Source organism: Odocoileus virginianus, chromosome 23 (genome assembly GCF_023699985.2).
Source record: "Odocoileus virginianus isolate 20LAN1187 ecotype Illinois chromosome 23, Ovbor_1.2, whole genome shotgun sequence".
NCBI classification, from domain to species: Eukaryota; Metazoa; Chordata; class Mammalia; order Artiodactyla; family Cervidae; genus Odocoileus; species Odocoileus virginianus.
In genome coordinates, this window is record NC_069696.1 from 26,235,497 (window position 1) to 26,253,997 (window position 18,501).

An 18,501-nucleotide genomic window follows, 5' to 3' on the forward strand; every position below is an offset into this window, starting at 1 on the left:
GAAGGGGACGACAGAGGATGAGATGGTTGGATGGCATCACCGACTCAATGGACATGGGTTTGGGTGGACTCCGGGAGTTGGTGATGGGTAGGGAGGCTTGGCGTGCTGCGGTTCATGGGGTAGCAGAGAGTTGGACACTGCTGAGTGACTGAACTGGGACTGATACATATATCCACTCTTTTTTAGATTCTTTTCCCTTTTCAGTCCTCATGGAGCATTGAGTAGATTTCCCTGTGCCATACATCAAGTTCTTATTAGTTATCTATTTTAAATATCATAGTGTGTACACATCAAGATCCCCATGCCCTTTCTCTGAAAGTAAATTATAAGCTGCAATAATGAAAGAAAATATCTCCAGCTAAGTCTCTCTTTGTTAGAAATTATGCTGGACTAGTTTCTATATTTCTACTAGATAAGAGAAAGCCAAAATAAATATATAAATAGAATTGCCCTTCTGAATAACAAATGAGCTAAAAATTTTATACTAGGAAGTCACTGATAAGTCTAGTTTCTATGCTATTGAACATAATAAAAAAGGTCAATATACCTTCCCCTTAGAACAATTGTCCAGTCATGGCCACAGAGCTTGGCTGTGAACTGTGGACAAAGGCTTTTGTCTCCAATCCCATGATCCCATGAGACATGCCAGCTTCAGACAAAAAATTAACACCTTTAGCAGAGGGTAGAAAGAAATGTAAATAATAGCTGAATATTACTTGATGTTGTCTTGGACAGGATAGAAAATAAAAGGATAATAAAAACTTTTTGCCTGAAAACTCTTGATTCCTTCAGTAATGCCTGAGAAGATGTCATATCATTTTCATTTATCTGATCCATGAAACTCATCAAAATAATTCATTCCAAGTCTGTTCATCCCAAAAACTTCAGCAAAATAACAGCTGATGGATTATAAAATGGCAAAGGAAATATAATGCCACAAAGGTAAAGAGAATGGAAGATTGACAAGAAGAAAGCGAATTTGAAATTTTGACAAGAAGATAAGATTTGGAAAATGGGAAAATCAATAAGTGGGTGGTCACTGAACTAAAAAATATGAGAAGCACAGGCTCGAGGAAGCGTTTGCAGGGGAGCAACCAAACATGAGCCACACATCCTTGTAAATTTCAGACAGGATACTAGATCAAGGTGGGAGTGGGTGTGATCCCCAAAATCAGAGGATTGATTTAAAATGTGTATAAAGAGCAGCTAAACCTTTATAGGCATTGTCCACCAGCCCAACCAAAATGGCCTTTGACTGCAGACAGTCAGAACAGGCACTTTGAGGATAGCTTGTGGTTATCATTTAACCCCTAAGTCGTCTAAGAGGCCACACTAAAAACTAGCGATATTAAGTAAAAGAAGAATCTATGTACTGAAGAGTGAGACTCCCACTCGCACCTGGCTGGTAGCCAAGTTGCACCATGTCTCAGACAGCAGATTGGAGAACCCCTGCCTAGTTTAACTGACAGGTTATGGGCAGTTCTGAGCCAGCTCTGAACCATCTAGTCCCTGCGCTGGGAAGAAGTCCTCCCACCACCATGTCGTACACATGGACACAGAACTTCCGGTTAGTTTGTTGTTGTTATCCCTGTTTCTTAAGTATGAATAGCTAACCAAGGACCACCAGATGTATGAAGACCTGTAACATAAGAACAGAGACAAAGCAAATAAAAAACTGTACACTTGAAAGAGACAGAGACAAGAAGACATATGAAGAAAATGTAGATGGAAAAAGACATTGCATGCTTAAAATAAGAGCAAGATGTTTCTTAAAAAGATACCTTCAAAGAACAACACACAATACCTTGGAAGTTTAAAATATGAGAGCAAAAGTTAGAAATGCACTCAAATGTTTGGAAGAGAAAAGAAATCTCCCCTGAAAGTAATGAGAAGACAGATAGAAAATTGGAGAGAAAAGATGAGAAAACTGTAGGTTAACTCAGAGCGTAACGATATTCAGGAATGAATGAAAGTTTTATAAAGAGAAGTGGAGGAGTGGAAGTTCCAGAGCATGTGTGCTCATTCGTGTTGCAAGAATACTGGAGTCGGTCGCCATTCCTCAGTTGGTAAAGAATCTGCCTGCCGGGCAGGAGACCTGGGTTGGATCCCCGGGTCAGGAAGAGCCCCTGGAGAAGGAAATGGTGATCTACTCTTGTATTTTTGCCTGGAAAATCCCATGGACAGAGGAGCCTGGTGGGCTGCAGTCCGTGGGGTCGCAGAGTCAGCCACGACCGAGCACACACACCATGCCATAGGGGAATGAAAGTGGGGGGAAGGGTTGTTATCCAAGAAACAATGCAAATAATTTTTATAAATGTCCAGATTGAAAGCACCTATAACAATAAAGGAAAAACACTTATACCAAGGCAATTACCATGAATTCAAACTCTGGAGTTCAAAGGAAAATCCCAATAACTCCAGAGAGAAGAAACTGGTCACAGGGTTTAAAATGGTACAGGATTCTTGAGGAAAACATTGAAAATGATGTTTTCAACATCCCTAGGGAGAAAACCTCAAGCCAGGATTTTATACCAGGTAAACTGTAAACCATGTATGAAAGGAAAATAGGAATATTTTCAGATGTCCAAGGTCTTAAAATTGTTACATCCCTTACACTTTCTCAGAAACCTATTAGATAATGTTTTCCACAAAGAGTAAGAACAAAAAGGAAAGCGGGAGATATGATACCCAGGAAGTAAGTAATTGAATGGAAGAAAGAAGCAAAACAAGTTTTCAAGGAGAATAGTGAGTGAAACTTTCAAGGAAGCAGCCATGCCGCAGACATGGAGATTTCCTAGTTCAGACTGCAGGTGGAGAATCCATGGTGGCAGGGGACGCAGCTCAAAGACAAAAATGAAACCCTCTGATGTGTATGAGTATATTCAGAAGACATCACCCTACTGGTAGAGAATTTGGTGATGATTCAAGGGAAATGAAAACGAATCAAATATAGAATGAGGGGGATTTCCCTGTTGGTCCAGTGGTTAAGATTCCACCTTCTAATGCAGGGGACACAGGTTCAATCCCTGGTCAGGAAACTAAGATCCCACATGCTGCAAGGCAACTAAGCCCATGGGCCACAACTACTCAACCCATGCACTGCAACTAAGACCTGATGCAACCAAAAATAAATCAATTAATATTTTTAATATACATAAAATGAGGCAATTATTTAATCTAGGAAAAATTAAAAGTGATATAAAAAAGGAAAAATAGCATGGTTCAGCTGAAATATAAAAAATATTTACATAGTCACAGGAATAGTGACTATGATTTTACAGTAGGAAGGCAATATGTTTATTACATAACACTAAAGTATCAAAAACTAAAAGGATAAACATTTACTTAGAAATATGGAAGCAAAGAGCAGAAGAGCAAAATGAGTTGGGAGTGGCCACCTCTGAGGAGCAGTAACATGAGCAATGTTGAAGGGGTGGAGGACAACACTTTTTCAAAATAATTTTACTTTTTGCAACTTTGTACTCATTAATGTGGTAAAAGTTAAAATAAAAATCAACCTGGAGACTAGTCTATCTCTTGTTGACCTATAATTAAATGAAAACTATAACTGTACAGAATAACTTATAATTAAACAGAAATAACTGGGAAAAAAATTGTCCCTAGAAAGGAGTAATCCCAAATTTTTCCAGGTCCTAAGAAATTTCATCAATTTCTAACATAATTCCACAATAAGGGAACAGACTGTGTGATCTTAGGCCATGAAATTTTTGCACCTTGTTTGATGTCCCTGGCTACGTTCCAGTGTCCCCCAGTTTACAGCCTATGGAAATTTGAATAGAATTTGTATCCTACTATTGTGTGGAAACAGTGTCAGACTTTATTTTTCTAGGCTCCAAAATCACTGCAGATGGTGATTGCAGCCTTGAAATTAAAAGACGCTTACTCCTTAGAAGGAAAGTTATGACCAACCTAGACAGCATTTTAAAAAGCAGAGACATTACTTTGCCAACAAAGTCCGTCTAGTGAAGGCTATGGTTTGTCCAGTGGTCATGTATGGATGTGAGAGTTGGACTGCAAAGAAGGTTGAGTGCTGAAGAATTGATGCTTTTGAACTGTGGTGTTGGAGAAGACTCTTGAGAGCACCTTGGACTGCAAGGAGATCCAACCAGCCCATCCTAAAGGAATCAGTCCTGAGTGTTCATTGGAAGGACTGATGCTGAAGCTGAAACTCCAATACTTTGGCACCTGATGCAAAGAGTTGACTCTTTGGAAAAGACCCTGCTGCTGGGAGGGATTGGGGGCAGAAGGAGAAGGGGACGACAGAGGATGAGATGGCTAGATGGCATCACTGACTTGATGGACATGAGTTTGTGTAAACTCCGGGAGTTGGTGATGGACAGGGAGGCCTGGTGTGCTGCAATTCATGGGGTCGCAAAGAGTCAGACCCAACTGAGTGACTGAACTGAACTGATTGTGTGAAAATTGTATAAATTTAATTATGTTGAATTGGTTCACTATATCCTTCTACTTCTCTGTATATTCATTCTATTAATTTTTGAGACTTTGATATTGAAACTCCAACAAAGATCTCAATTTATCTACTTAAAAAAATAATTATAATATATAGCAACCTTGTTCTGTATTTTCCAAGTCTCTGATAAATGTGTTATCATAGTTGTATAATTTTAAAAAATTAAAATTAAAAAAAGAATCTTCATCAGACTCAACTCCACTCAACTCTGTCCCAAATCTCTGTTTCATAAATCGACATGTTAAATGGAAGTCAGACAGCCAAGAGCGTAGAAGAGGCAAGTAGGACAGAATCTGCACCTATAGTTCTTCTTGCAGTTCTTATGACAGTTCTCATGACAGTTCTCTGTGCCTTTAGGAAGCACTTTTCCTAGAAAGGAAATCCAAGCTTATTTCCTGCAGCTGAAAATTGCACCTAAAAAATCGTCGGAAGCTGCAATACTTACCGGCCCATGAGGAAGTGAGGTAGTGATTGTAAGAAACACCCTAGGCCCATAACCACACATCCAACACCAATCATTATTGGTCTATGCAGTTTTGGTCCAAAATAACTCACGAATATGATCAACAAAAGATTTCCTAGAAAAAAAATTGATGTGAGAAATGAATATTTCAATAATTATGATCAAAGTCTGAATTAACAGCCTCACCCAATCATTAACTATCCAGCATTCATTGTATAATAAATATCTCAAATACTGGAATTGGTGCTAGAGGTGCACAAAATAATAAGTGATTAAAACACAACTCCTGCCATGAAGGAGGGCTCTGTTTTACAATATGTTTCAACAAATGTTCTTGACCTGCAATCTATAAACCCTGAAATAGTCCATGAATAGAAATCAGGTGTTCCATGAACTTGAGTGACGAAAATAAAATTGCATCTTTATTTTCACTAAATTAACTAAACATTAGTATTTCTTTTGACAATGAAAGCAGATGCAAACTTCAGTAGTATTGGAAGCATGTACAATTTTGTCACCAACTATCACCAACAGAAGTTACAGGTATTTGCATATGACATTACAGTTGATGCAGATGCCTCAAAATATTATTGACACTGATGATTACTTCAAAACTGGTGTAGATATTGTTATCTAATGTGTTGGTAAAAAATGCAAATATATTTTATTTTTAATATTTTGATAAATTTATTTCAAAATAACTGGCTTCCTTTGTACTCTTGTAATTTTTAATTTATTCAATTAAAATGTTATTCTGAGAACATTTGGCATCAGATTGCCAAAGAGGTCCTTGACACAGAAATATTAATAACCCTGGCCAATCTCTTAGTGACTCTCTGTTACCTAGAGGATAAAAGATAAGTTTTGTAGTGAGCATACAAAGCTCTCCAGTAGCTTATTTCTCACTCCTGCCCATTTCTCCAGATTTATAATCTAGTAATTCCCACCTGAAGCTTGGCCAGTTGATAATATTGGGCTTAACGTTGCTCTATACATGAGCTACCATACTGCTTCATCCTTATGCTTCTTCTTCAGGAATTCTCTTCAAACTTATCAACCCTGTTTCTTCATCTGGAAAACCTTTACGTCAAGAGCCTATCTTCATTAAGGGAGGTTGTGTCCCTACTCTGTGTTCCTATAGGAACTGTCATATACCTATGTCACCAAACTTACTGCGTTCAATTAAACTATTTTGCATCTATGCCCTTCATTAGACCGTGAGCTGGGTTTTCAAAGGGCCTATAGAAGGAGTGATTTCTGGCTCCGCGGCCAGGATCTGTCACACGTGTGATGCTGAATGAGGTCTGACAGGACGGAAGACTAGAAGACAAGATCAAGCATCACTGGTTTCAGTTTTGCCTCTCTCCAATTCTAACTTTTCTGTCAGATACTGATTAAAAGTATTAAAGGCAACTTTCCTCTTAAAGGAAGTAAAATCCACTCTAAAACTACAGGAGTAGCTTTTGTAGTTCCCTGCCACTTTGCTCATAGGAGAAATCTTTCCCTTCCTCATTCTTTCTCTCTGGCCTCACATCTTCCCAATCAGCCACAAATACCAGAGCCCAAGAATAGACTTTATGCTTCCCTACAGGCTGTTTCTAAAATAAAGTCAATGAGACACGAAAACAGTTTCTTCTTCCCACTTAGGAAAGAGAATTGTCAACCTCCCAGAAACAACAGGAGAAGAAAAATATTTGCTTTTAAAAAAAAAAATGAATTCCCTTTTTCCCCTTGATGTCTTCTAAACATGAAGATAAAGCCCTAAAGGTCATTAAGTGATAGATTAAATATTAGTACTCTGAACACTCTGCTGCTCATGCTAGCTGACCAAAAGACTATTAGATTTTTAAAAATTTAACCATTAGAATAAAAAGACCCGTGATTGGATATGTGGCAATGTTTAAGTGTTATTTGGGGGTAATATTTAAATGAATTCTTTCTAAATATACTCCAAAGTGAGCCAGGTTATTTAAGCCATTTTAGAAAATACATGCAGTCAGATTGAATGATGTAAAGCAGAAAATAAGGAAAGTAAAATTCAGACTAGCTCCATAGACAATACATACAAAGAAGCAATGCAAAAACAATTCATTACCAATCTCAAAACTTCCATTAATAAATCCAACTAGAGATGTTGGGATGTTGAATTGTCTTTCTATTTGTGTGAGCATGGTATTCATATAAGATCCGGATAGTGTTTTGGATACAAATGCACATGTTATTGCCAACAGAAACATCTAGGAAGAAAAAAAGTACAAGAAAACACGAAAATTTTATTTTTAAATTGTATATTTGCCACTTGTTGATATAATATCTTCTACCAAAATACTGGTTGTTTCCAGTTCAAGTAACTCTTATGTTTGAGAGAACCTTTTAAAGTGAACTCTTCTTGTTTTCTATGCTATGTTCTCACTTTAAAAATTCAAAGTTGAACTAATTGACTAGTGATATTGAATTTTGCAGGTCATTGGTAGCCTCATTATTTTATGGAAATGTCTTATACATACATAGAAACAAGTTATCATTCTAAATAAGACATAGCAAATGATTTAAATAGATTTTCAGCATTACAATGCTATGGTAGAACAAAAGAATACATTCATGTTAATTTTTTTAAAAGAATGTAGCATTACACAAAGGCATTATTTCTGTAGCAAATTTGCTTAAGTTCTCTTTTAGGCAAAGCTATATGCAATGTATACAGCAGTATTTTGCTATTTGCTGCCAGTTAATTTATTTAAAGCAATATTTTAATTATAAACAATAACAGAAATATTTCTAAACTGAACAGATACTTTCTAAGATAAACAAATAAGAATACAATATTCCACATATTGAATCACATTTCCTATGTATTGGTATAACTCCAGACAGCTGTCAGGCTGACATAATCCATAACAAAAATCAAGGACAACTTAACAGATAGAATCATTGTGATCAGTAGGAACGAGCATGGTTAAATATGAAAGGTTAACATTTTGATAGTTTTATTAAATCAGAAAGGAAAATATTTAGATCTTAGAAAGGGATTTGAAAAAGGAGCATTGTATACTGGGTAATCATAAGTTAGGTAGATTAATTACTGCTTCAAAATCAACAAATTAGGGATAAATATGTTTATGTCAACCTGAATGGTGGTCTCCAATCTTATACCACGGGGCTTTTTCCTTGACCTCCTTAAAAGTATTTCCTGATGACACTTCCATCCTGAAAGACCATTCAATTCACTGTCCAGCTAGTACACACATACACTAAAATCCTTACCCCTCCAATTTCTCAATCTTGAACCAACCCCATAATTTATACATTCCTTTCAAGAGGGAGGGCTCCAACTCAGCCATGTGCTCCTCTTGATCAGAAAATGGTCTCAGCATCTTCACCTTCAAATTTACCTCTCCCTGCCACTCTAATTTTCCTTCCACTTTTAAAAGGATGGATCCCTCCCCCTATATAAGAAAATCTATCCATCCATGCTCTGGAACCCATTCTTTCCATCGCTGAAATCCTAATTCATCAATTACTAACCCCCTCCTCTATTTTCAACCTCATACTCTTCACTACCTCCCTCTCTACTAACTTATAAATATATGCAAGGTATTTCTGTCCTAAAAAATCTTCTTTCTGCCCTGGTGCAGGTACTATCAAGCTGTTTGGAAGAAGAGTCTAGATTCATTGCCTACGCAAACCTTCCACTCACCCTTCAGTCTATTACAGTCTAGCTCCTCCTGAAGCTACTCTGTAAAAGGTCATTAATAACTTCCTGATTTCCACATCCAATAGGTACTTCTCGGTCCTCAGCTAACTTGATGTCTCAGAGTCATTTAGCATCATCAATCTCTCTTTCCTTCCTAAAATTTCCTCTCCCAATGCATATTTATGTCTCTGCCTACCTGCTAGACTCTGTATTCAGTCATCTCTTCTTTGGCCAACTTCTTCAGGCATTTGTCTCATACCCTCTAGTTTTCGCCTGATATCTTCTTTCTAGTAATTCTCATATTTCTATAGCTTTAACTACCACCCAGATGCTGAAATCTCTCAAATTGATACACAGTTTAGCTTAGACAATTTCAATCATTTTTTTTGTCTCCTCTACTCTTTCCGACTTCCAATCTCCCTTCTACCTGCCACCACCACTAACTTGGAGCATGATAATTATTCATCCAATTAATGAATAAAATTCATAATTAGCATGTGATTCCACTTTCTGAAACTTTTCAGTGGATTCCAATTAACAAAAACCCCTACTTTTTACATGCAAACAAAGCCTCATTTATATCTCACTATCATCTCCTGCCCCTTGTCCCCAAGCATAATATTCTACTTATAGTTCTTTTAATTCATCATGCTACTTTACATCTCAGTGACTTTTACAGGTGGTCCTCCACTTGTAGTGTTTTCTTCACTTTGTGCATCTGATAAATGTATGCTCAATATTTAAAATTCACTATACCATTATTTCTATTGTGTAGTCTTCCTTGTCTTTCTAATTCCCAGGTATCCTCCTTATCTTTCCACTCTGCTGTGTTCCTGCCTCTGTTACAGCCCTCAGCACAGTGCACTTTATTATTTTTAAGGGAATTAATTTTTTTATTGGCCTTGCCACACAGCTCAAGGATCTTAGTCCCCTGCAAAGGAAGCCAGAGTCCTAACCACTTAACTTCCAGGGAATTCCCCACAGTACACTTTACTTATGTGTTTGGATGCCTATAACCTCCTACTTCACTGTCCTGTGAGCATCTCAATGATAGGAGCCATATATTATTTACCTTTGTGTCTTCAGTCTCACAAACAATAGGTTCTCAGTGCAATTTATTGGATAAATGACAGAATCAGTATTCAAAAACATCTTGAAAAAGTAGTCAGTTCTGAAAGTAAGCTGACTATAGATGAAATTCAATAGGATTAACTACATCTAAGCCAAAAGTTACCTCACCAATTGATTTGGGGAAATCTGAATATAAATATATGTGGAAAAGACTTGGGAAATTTAAATATCAAGCTCAATATAAGTCAAAATGCATATTGTCATATGACTGACTATATAGCATAGTTATATCTCTAGCTATTTGTCCTTTTATAATAAATCCCATTTATAAAAACCATGTCTGGCAACTCCTTGTAAATCTTTGCAGAGCACACTGTAAATACTTTCACATGATTTTATAATTCAGATTTTATATTTAATAACAAGCAAAGCCAACCAAGCACAGTACAAATCATATTTTAAGGAATAATTTCTTTTATTTAACATTTTAAGAAAGGAAACTAGATAAATCATGATCCCACTTTCCTTTTCCTGAAACATCTAGGTAGCCACTGTCTAAATAGTGGCTATTCTTACCCGTGTCTAGTACAAAATAACCTTGATATTTATAAAGCTAGTCCTATCAGCTCTCAATAATGCCCCAGCCTTTGAAGCAAACTTGTTGAAGAGAGTCCTTTATTACTTTCAAAAAATGCTTGCTTAATGAGCAGATTTCTAAGGTGAGAGAATCAGAGAAACCCAGACGACTTATTAAGCAACTGTCTTTTACCTGATAAACTTGCGCTTACAATACGTGGCTGTCACATTCAGATCAATATCTAATCCTGCCAAACTCCAACATTACAAAAAATTAAAAGCCAATCGTTAATATATAATTATTGACTTTTATCCACAAATGCTCGACTTATTAAGCAACTTTTACCTAATAAACTTGTACTTGCAATACGTGGCTGTCACATTCAGATCAATATCTTATCCTGCCAAACTCCAACATTACAAAAAATTAAAAGCCAATTGTTAATATATAATTCTTGACTTTTATCCACAAATGCTCTTAATAATAACTAGTATTTATTGAAAGCTTACAATATTCCAGTCATTGTTCAGAGCATGTAAAAAGAAAAAAAAAATTCTATGAGATAAGAGTAAATTATCATTATCTCTTTCAGAGGAGAAAACTGGTCTACAAAGAGGTTAAGCAACTTATCCAAGGGCACACAGCAAACCAGCAGTTGAACTCAGCACAAATCTAGGAAGCCTGGTCCTCAAGCTTTATTTTTAAATCCTCGGTTTTAGGAGATGGACATCAGAATTAAGGAAAAATTTAGGGGGATTTTTAAAATACATAATTAATGTAGCATTTCAGGCAAAAGTAGTTTTCTAACTCTATATCATGATTCTCAACTTTCCTGTACATATGTAGATTTTTCCTACACACATATAAAGAGAAAACAAACTTTTGATAGGAAGAAAATTGGTGACAGTGTCATAGTTTGATAGCCACTTACAGGCACTAGCTGTAGAATCAAGACAAGTATCCAGATCTTCGGGTCTAAAATAAATTCAAATTTTGCTTGAAGGCAAAATGGTTTTATGGCTATGCAAAAAGAATTGCTCTGAAGTAGTTAAGAGTACCCAAAACAGCTAGCAAAATGGGCATTTTTCTTATAGAGAATGACTCGTATGTTGCCAAAGCTTGAAGTAAGCATTTGTTTTAGTGGGTCATTGTGAAGTCATCACTGAATACAGATTAACAAAGCTTTTCTGTCCAATGTACCGTTTTCCAGGAGCGATCTCCATACTCCTCTCACCAGAAGGGTGAACGTTAAATAGGCCTTTAATCCAGGAAAGTTCGGAGAAGGCAATGGCACCCCACTCCAGTACTCTTGCCTAAAAACTCCCATGGACAGAGGAGCCTGGTGGGCTGCAGTCCATGGGGTCGCTACGAGTCGGACAAGACTGAGTGACTTCACTTTCACTTTTCACTTTCTTGCATTGGAGAAGGAAATGGCAACCCACTCCAGTGTTCTTGCCTGGAGAATCCCAGGGACGGCGGAGCCCGGTGGGCTGCCGTCTCTGGGGTCGCACAGAGTCGGACACGACTGAAGCTACTTAGCAGCAGTAGCCAGGAAAGTAAATTGTACTGTATTATGTGTGCTTGAAAATGTTTAAGATCCTGTCTCCCATTTAAATCCTTCAAAGCTATTCTGATTAAATTTCCTGAATCAATAATCCTATTTAGACACACTCTCAGTTACAAACCAATTTCATTAAAGTAAGAAATTATCAATATATCAGGTAGTATGATGTTATCAGATTAGTGCATGAAGATATAAACAACTTTACAAGATCTAGGTTTAAAAAGAAAATACAGTACATATACATATATCCACACAAAGCAAGTCCATACCTTCAACTTGGAAAGACATCTTATTCTATGAGTTTCAATTCTTTCCTCAGTTTCTCCCATGTTGTTCTTCTGAATAGTCCAAGATATTTATGTTCTAGATCTTGATATTTCTTAATTCTAGTCTTTTAAGAAGACAAAAATCTATTAAATTACTGACAGTCATAAAACATCATTCCTGGGAAGAAAACACTGAATCTGAGTAACAGAATCAAGAATCCATTGTGTAACAAAAATACCTAGGAAGCTTCTGATTCAGATCCGGAAAGTAATGACCTTAGAAAAGATTTAGTTGTTAGTTTTCCATTGAAAAAGTTACATCAAATCATTTCAGTTACTCTTTAGTGAGATTAAAGATTAAAATAATTTGTTATGTTCTGGTAAAATAATAATCATATGGCTAAAACAAAACTTTTCACTTCTTTAGCCAAAATAAATAAAACCACAATGAGCTCCCTGGACTTACATGAAAATGCTGCTTTTAGGAACACACGGACTTTGATTTGTGTGCTAAGTATCTGGTTTAGCAAGCCTACAAAGACTCAAAAATCTTGTTTGGCCAGGCTCCCTCTTCAAGTTCTTTGGATTCCAAGACTTCCCTGGAGTCTCAAGAAGGGAAACACTTTCTGGGGCACTGCTGATTCACGGAAACCTGGGGAGACATGGAATTTTAATCATGGAAATAGCCTAAGTAAAAACAACAAATAATTCTTTGATCTGGAAAGGAATCTTACAGCTGCCAGTTAAGAAGTGAGATCTAGGAGAAGACCAAACAAAGGTGGTGATCTATACATATACATATATATTAAATACAGATATATGTGTGTCTAGGTATATATACACAGTATATAGATACATGCTTTTATATGTAAAATAAAAAGATGGCATAGTCATTTAAATTCTACTGAGTTTTCAAAGATTTTGCCTATTTCCTTTCTTGAAACCAGGGCAATATTTTGTAACAAAACCAAACTATTTCACTCTGACAATATTTATTCTAGTAAATTTACTTCAAGCTGTCAGATGCTATCATAACAGTATCCCCAGGATTAATTGACTAAAATCTTCTGAAACACATCCATTTAACAATATCCAGACTGGCCTTAATTTTTAAAAACCTGAATCTAATTCCCTACACACATTAACGCAATAGCCACTGAAAAATTATATATGAATTTAATTATCTTTAGTCCTTCTTTTATGAAAACAACAAATATGTATCAAAAGTCTACTCTATGCCAATCATTGTGTTAAGCACAGGATTCCAGCTGAGAACAGGACAGATAAGTTGCCCTAAAGACAATAAATATATATCACTAGAGAAGAATAAAGTTCTGTGGATGGTACTTGAACCCAGATCCCAAGGAACTTATATTTCTCTTGGGAAAGGTAAAACTCTTCAATAAAATATATTGGAATAGAACTGGACAGTGTGTGATCAAATACAAAGCGTTTGGTATGTAAGTGGTAAAAAAAATTCATAGGTCACAAGTGAAAAGTATTCGAGACCAAACTTAGCACTTCTGAATGACAATACAAATGAATTCACACTGAAATCCCTCCCATAAAATTCCAAATCACCTTAAGTACAGTGCAAGTACATGACACTAGTTTTAGAAAAACCCATAGACAGGGATGATTTATCAAAAGACTAGGAACTCCTCTTCTTTGGTCTTCATCTATTTGGATGCAATGCAGGAAATGCAAGAGACCCAGGCTCTATCCTGGATTGGGAAGATCCCCTGGAGAAGGAAATGGCAACCCACTCACTCCAGTATTCTTGCCTGGAGAATCCCATGGACAGAGGAGACTGGCAGGCTATAGTCCAAGGGGTCGCAAAGAGTCAGACTGAGCGATTGAGCACACACAGTCCTTATCTGGTTTTATCATAAACTTATCTGCCCTCATTTTTTCCTTCTCATCCATTTCTAAATCCCTCTCTCCTATGCTTTTTTTCCCTTTTTTCCCCATCCTTGCTTGCTTATATTTCAATGTATTAGAGCTCAATATAACCACCTAACTAAACAATAAGAGGGAGAGAACTTATTCCTCTTGGCATCAAAGTTGTACTCTTGCATCTTGGTGGCTAAAATCATGACTATTCTAGATGCCCATTTTCCCCATATTGCTGCAGAGGCATAGAAGTTGGAGTTGGTAAGAGAAAATCCCTACCCTGGGGAATTCTGTGTTTCCTTATAAGCACTGTGATACTGTGCAGGTTTTATCATCATGCCTCAAGGATTTGTTACAAAATGTGTTTCCAGCCTTGAAAGAAGTTTTTAAACAATTGTCTTAACTGGGACAAAATGCAATGTTTAAAGCTAAGGATTTGGAAAGAATTAAACATGATTCAATTAGCACTAGTGTTAACCCTCAGTCGTGTCCAACTCTCTGAGATCTCATGGACTGTAGCCCACCAGGCTTCTCTGTCCATGGAATTCTCCAGGCAAGAATACTGGAATGGGTAGCCATTCCCTTCTCCAGGGGATCTTCCCAACCCAAGGATCAAACCCATGTCTCCTGCATTGCAGGCAGATTCTTTACCATCTTAGCCACCAGAGAAGCCCTCAGTTAGCACTAAACTTTCCCAAATTTGCCAACTTATACAGTGAAAACATTTCAGCTTTTCAGACACTTTGGAAAAATTTTAGTGGAAATAAGTAAATATGTTTTATTCTTCTTATCTTACAAAATTAATTAATGTCACCATCACTGCTGAGCACTTTGGCCCTAAATCAGAGACTACACATGATTTTTCCTTCATATCCTGAAGACCAGACTAGAGCCAGCCTTATGAACCCTTTTGTCATCACAGCTCTGTCCACATGGTGATTTCTGCTTCTAGGACTGCAGCATCACTGACCCAATCCCCATCAATCATCACTGCTGATGAAAATGCCTTGCAGCAGTTTTATTAAGTAAAGAATCAGTTTATTTCTCTAACTCCTTCTAAGCATTCAAACGGGAGCAGGTAATTCTGCAGCATGAATGTAGTTGAATTTTTTCCATGTCTACTGGTCACAACTCTGCCTTTTGTGTCTTTTTGTTTTCATTCTAATTGTGGTAAAATCACATTATGGAATTGTTCACTCCAGAACAATTAGCACGTGTTTGGTTAGTGGATTTCTAGAAATTTTTCATCTTATGTGATTGAAAGTCTATACCCATGAAACAACAACACTCAGGTTTTTGACACCCCTTGGTATCTAGCCCATAATGATGCATCTCAACCATAAAAGAATACAATTTTTTTTTAAGAATACAATTTTTTATAAAATAAGGAAATGGTCTTATTGAGCTCTTTTCCCAATGATAAATACACAAACATAGCTTCTATTGTTACAAACTACCTGGGGAAATGCATACATTTAATTTTCTATTATTCTACACTATTGAATCAACATAATAAAAGCTTTACTTTATCATGACAAAACTAATAGTACATACATGAAGAAGATTTAGGAGAACATCCTTTCCCTGGGAAAAAAGACAGGGTCACATCAACAAAAATCTTATAAAACTTGTTTATTTCCAGAATCTTCAAATGGCTCCTTGCTCTGCAAAAAAGAGAACAGCCTCTTGGTGGTATCAGCTGAAATCATATCAGCGAATACCAAACCAGGCAAGTACATGCCAAAGAAGCGCAAGGAGAGTCAACAACAGCTCTTTGTTTGATGCCTACCGAATTATCTTGCTTCTATTAGTTCCTTTTCATCAGAAATCAAAGAATAAGACAATGGATTCTGAAATCAGCCTTACAAATAGAGGCATTATTTTAAGTGCAAACTCAGAGGAGGTATCAGGAATGCATCACTCTGCTAACACTAAGGGAAAAACTTAATCAGGCAATAGACTTGCACATATGATTTTACTATGCAAAGCAAAGAATGGAGCACTCAGAAATATAAGTAAAAACCATCATCAGTAGTCCAGCAATAGACATACCTACCCCAGTTACTTTGGATACCCAGTTACTTTACTGTCTAGTGCTAGATAATATGGGCTTCCCAGGTGGTGCTAGTGGTAAAGAAACCACGTGCCAAAGCAGGAGACACCAAAGATGCAGATTAAATCCCTGGGTTGGGACGATCCCCTGGAGGAGGGCATGGTAACCCACTCCAGTATTCTTGCCTGGAGAATCCCAAGGACAGAGGAGCCTGGCAGGCTGCAGTCCATGGGGTTGCAAAAAGTCAGACACAACTGAAATGATTTAGCATGCACAAACATTGGATAATAAACCAAGACCTGGAAAAGTAAAGCTAAAATCTGTCTTCGAAGTCTTTAGGAGAGCTGGTTGTGAATATCATCAGTGTTACATTTCATGCCAAGTAACTCTAGGGAATGATTAGATAATTATGGGAGTAGCCAATGTTTTTTCACATCAGCAACTTAAACTGTTTCATTTTTCATATTTTTATCCCAATTTCTCTTTCTTTTGCCTTCATAGGCATAGTTTTAGATACAAAAACTTGTTCTTTTATCTAATTATTGCAAGAAAACACCAAACTCCTCCTTTTTCTCATAGAGATAAGACTTCATCTATTTATGAAGCTCCTCTAAAAACTGTAAATCCAATAATATGCTTAGATTTTTTTCCAACCCAATTATTTATATATTTGTTTATTCACATTAATGGAAGCAGCCAGATATAATCAGACTTTAATTCTAGTTTAGTTGTGAATTGTTTAAACTCTGAGTCTATTTTCCCTTATCTATGATACTGGAATATTTATACCTACCTTGCAAGATTGTTATGAAAATTGAGTTATAAAATTTGTGTAAGACCCCTAGCTGACTTACTAGAATGAATAATCACTCTGTAAACAGTAGTGGTTATTATTCATTCATTCCACAAATATTTATTAAGGCTCTACTACATTCCAAGCACAGTAGTTGGTGCTAGGAGTACAAAAGTTAAATACAGTAAGTGCTTACTCTCAAGCAGTATCACAAGCTATGGGAGAGATAGACAGTTAAATGTTAATAATAGTTGTTTAGTGCTATCATGCAGACAATTTGAGCCAAGTAATAAAAATAAGCAATGCATGAAAATTGTTTATTTGAACATTCATTCGGAATATCCTTTGCATACAGCATAGTCATTTTAGTTGGGCTTTGAAATGAAGCACAACTGGTTTGAAAGCCTGTTTTTAAGCTAGCTGTGTGATGTTGTACAAATCGCTTAATTCACCCATACAATGAAGATCATCTCTATCTTTTTATCAGTCAAGGTTCAGACAAAAGAATAGAACCCATGACAGGTAATTTAATAGAGGATTTAATTATGGGAAATTAGTTATATAAGCATCAGAAGAGTTAAAAAGCCAAACTTAGAAGAGAGTAGGCAACCCAGAGACTTATGTTAATGGCAAGTCTCTCTCACTCCTGGGACTACATCGGAAAGGGAAAAAGGCTGAGCTGCCAGGGACCGATGGCCACTGCCAGAGGCACCAGTTAACACAGGCAGCAAGGAGCAGAAGAAAGGTCTTTCCCCTCTACAATTCCAGTCTCACTCCAGTACCTCCCATCGACAGCCTAACTGGGAATCAGACGCAAGAGAACCTGGAAATTTTATCCAAAAAATTCATGCTCCTTCTTAGTTTATTAATTTAAAGTAAAATTAAGCTTCATAATGTACTTGCCAGGACTTCCCTGGTGGTCTAGTGATTGACAGTCTGCTTGCCAATACAACGGATACGGGTTCGATCCCTGGTTCAGGAAGATTCCATATGCCTCAGAGCGGCTAAGCCCATGTGCCACAACTCAAACCCACGCTCCTAGAGTCCATGCTCCACAACAAGAGAAGCCACTGCAATGAGAAGCCCATGCACCGCAGCTAGAGAGGAGCCCCTGTTCGCAGCAACTAGAGGAAACTCATGTTTAGCAATGAAGACCCAGCACAGCCATAAGTTAATAAATAAAGTTTTTTAGAAAGTACTTGCCACATTTTTAATTATTATCCATGGATGACAAGTGTCTCTATTTGCAGTTGCCTTGTGATTTGCTCAAGCCTATCTGTTTTGAGCACCCTTTGGCCTCTGGCTAATTGCCTCTGTGTTCAAGCAATGGGAAATCTATACTGTACTTGTTTTTGGTTGCTTTTGATTTACAATGTTGTGTTGTTTGGTTTGGTTTTGGATTTTTTTCATTTGTTTTGTAAGTTTTTATATTTTCTTATTTGCTTTTTGCTAGAACACTAATTTTAGACTGGATCTAAGACATTCTCTTTCTATTCAGTAGAATCATGAAATCTATTATAATTTTCCCTCCTATAATTAAACACTCTGTCCAGAGATAGCAATTAATAGCTGTACTGTTGAAACGTTGCTCACTCCGTTGAGCTAGGTACACATTTGTACAATCTTTATATGTTC

At 36.9% G+C, this 18,501-nt stretch overlaps 1 protein-coding gene across 5 annotated transcripts in view; it reads right to left on the reverse strand.

Moving 5' to 3' along the window:
* SLCO1A2 (solute carrier organic anion transporter family member 1A2) overlaps window positions 1-18,018 on the reverse strand; it is a 58,533-nt gene extending 40,515 nt beyond the window's left edge. The window contains exons 1-6 of one of the 5 annotated variants that reach the window (XM_070453726.1): window positions 17,901-18,018; window positions 15,575-15,684; window positions 12,594-12,779; window positions 12,131-12,252; window positions 7,051-7,192; window positions 4,938-5,070 (exon numbers count right to left, since the gene is read on the reverse strand). In XM_070453726.1, coding sequence (XP_070309827.1) covers window positions 4,938-5,070; window positions 7,051-7,192; window positions 12,131-12,190 — 335 coding nt within the window. In that variant the 5' untranslated portion in view covers window positions 12,191-12,252; window positions 12,594-12,779; window positions 15,575-15,684; window positions 17,901-18,018. Of the gene's footprint in view, window positions 1-4,937; window positions 5,071-7,050; window positions 7,193-12,130; window positions 12,253-12,366; window positions 12,561-12,593; window positions 12,780-15,574; window positions 15,685-17,769 lie in introns of those variants that run through there. The other 4 variants (XM_020869517.2, XM_020869516.2, XM_070453727.1 and 1 more) reach the window with 4 other exon arrangements.
* Between the last annotated feature and the right edge of the window lie 483 nt (window positions 18,019-18,501).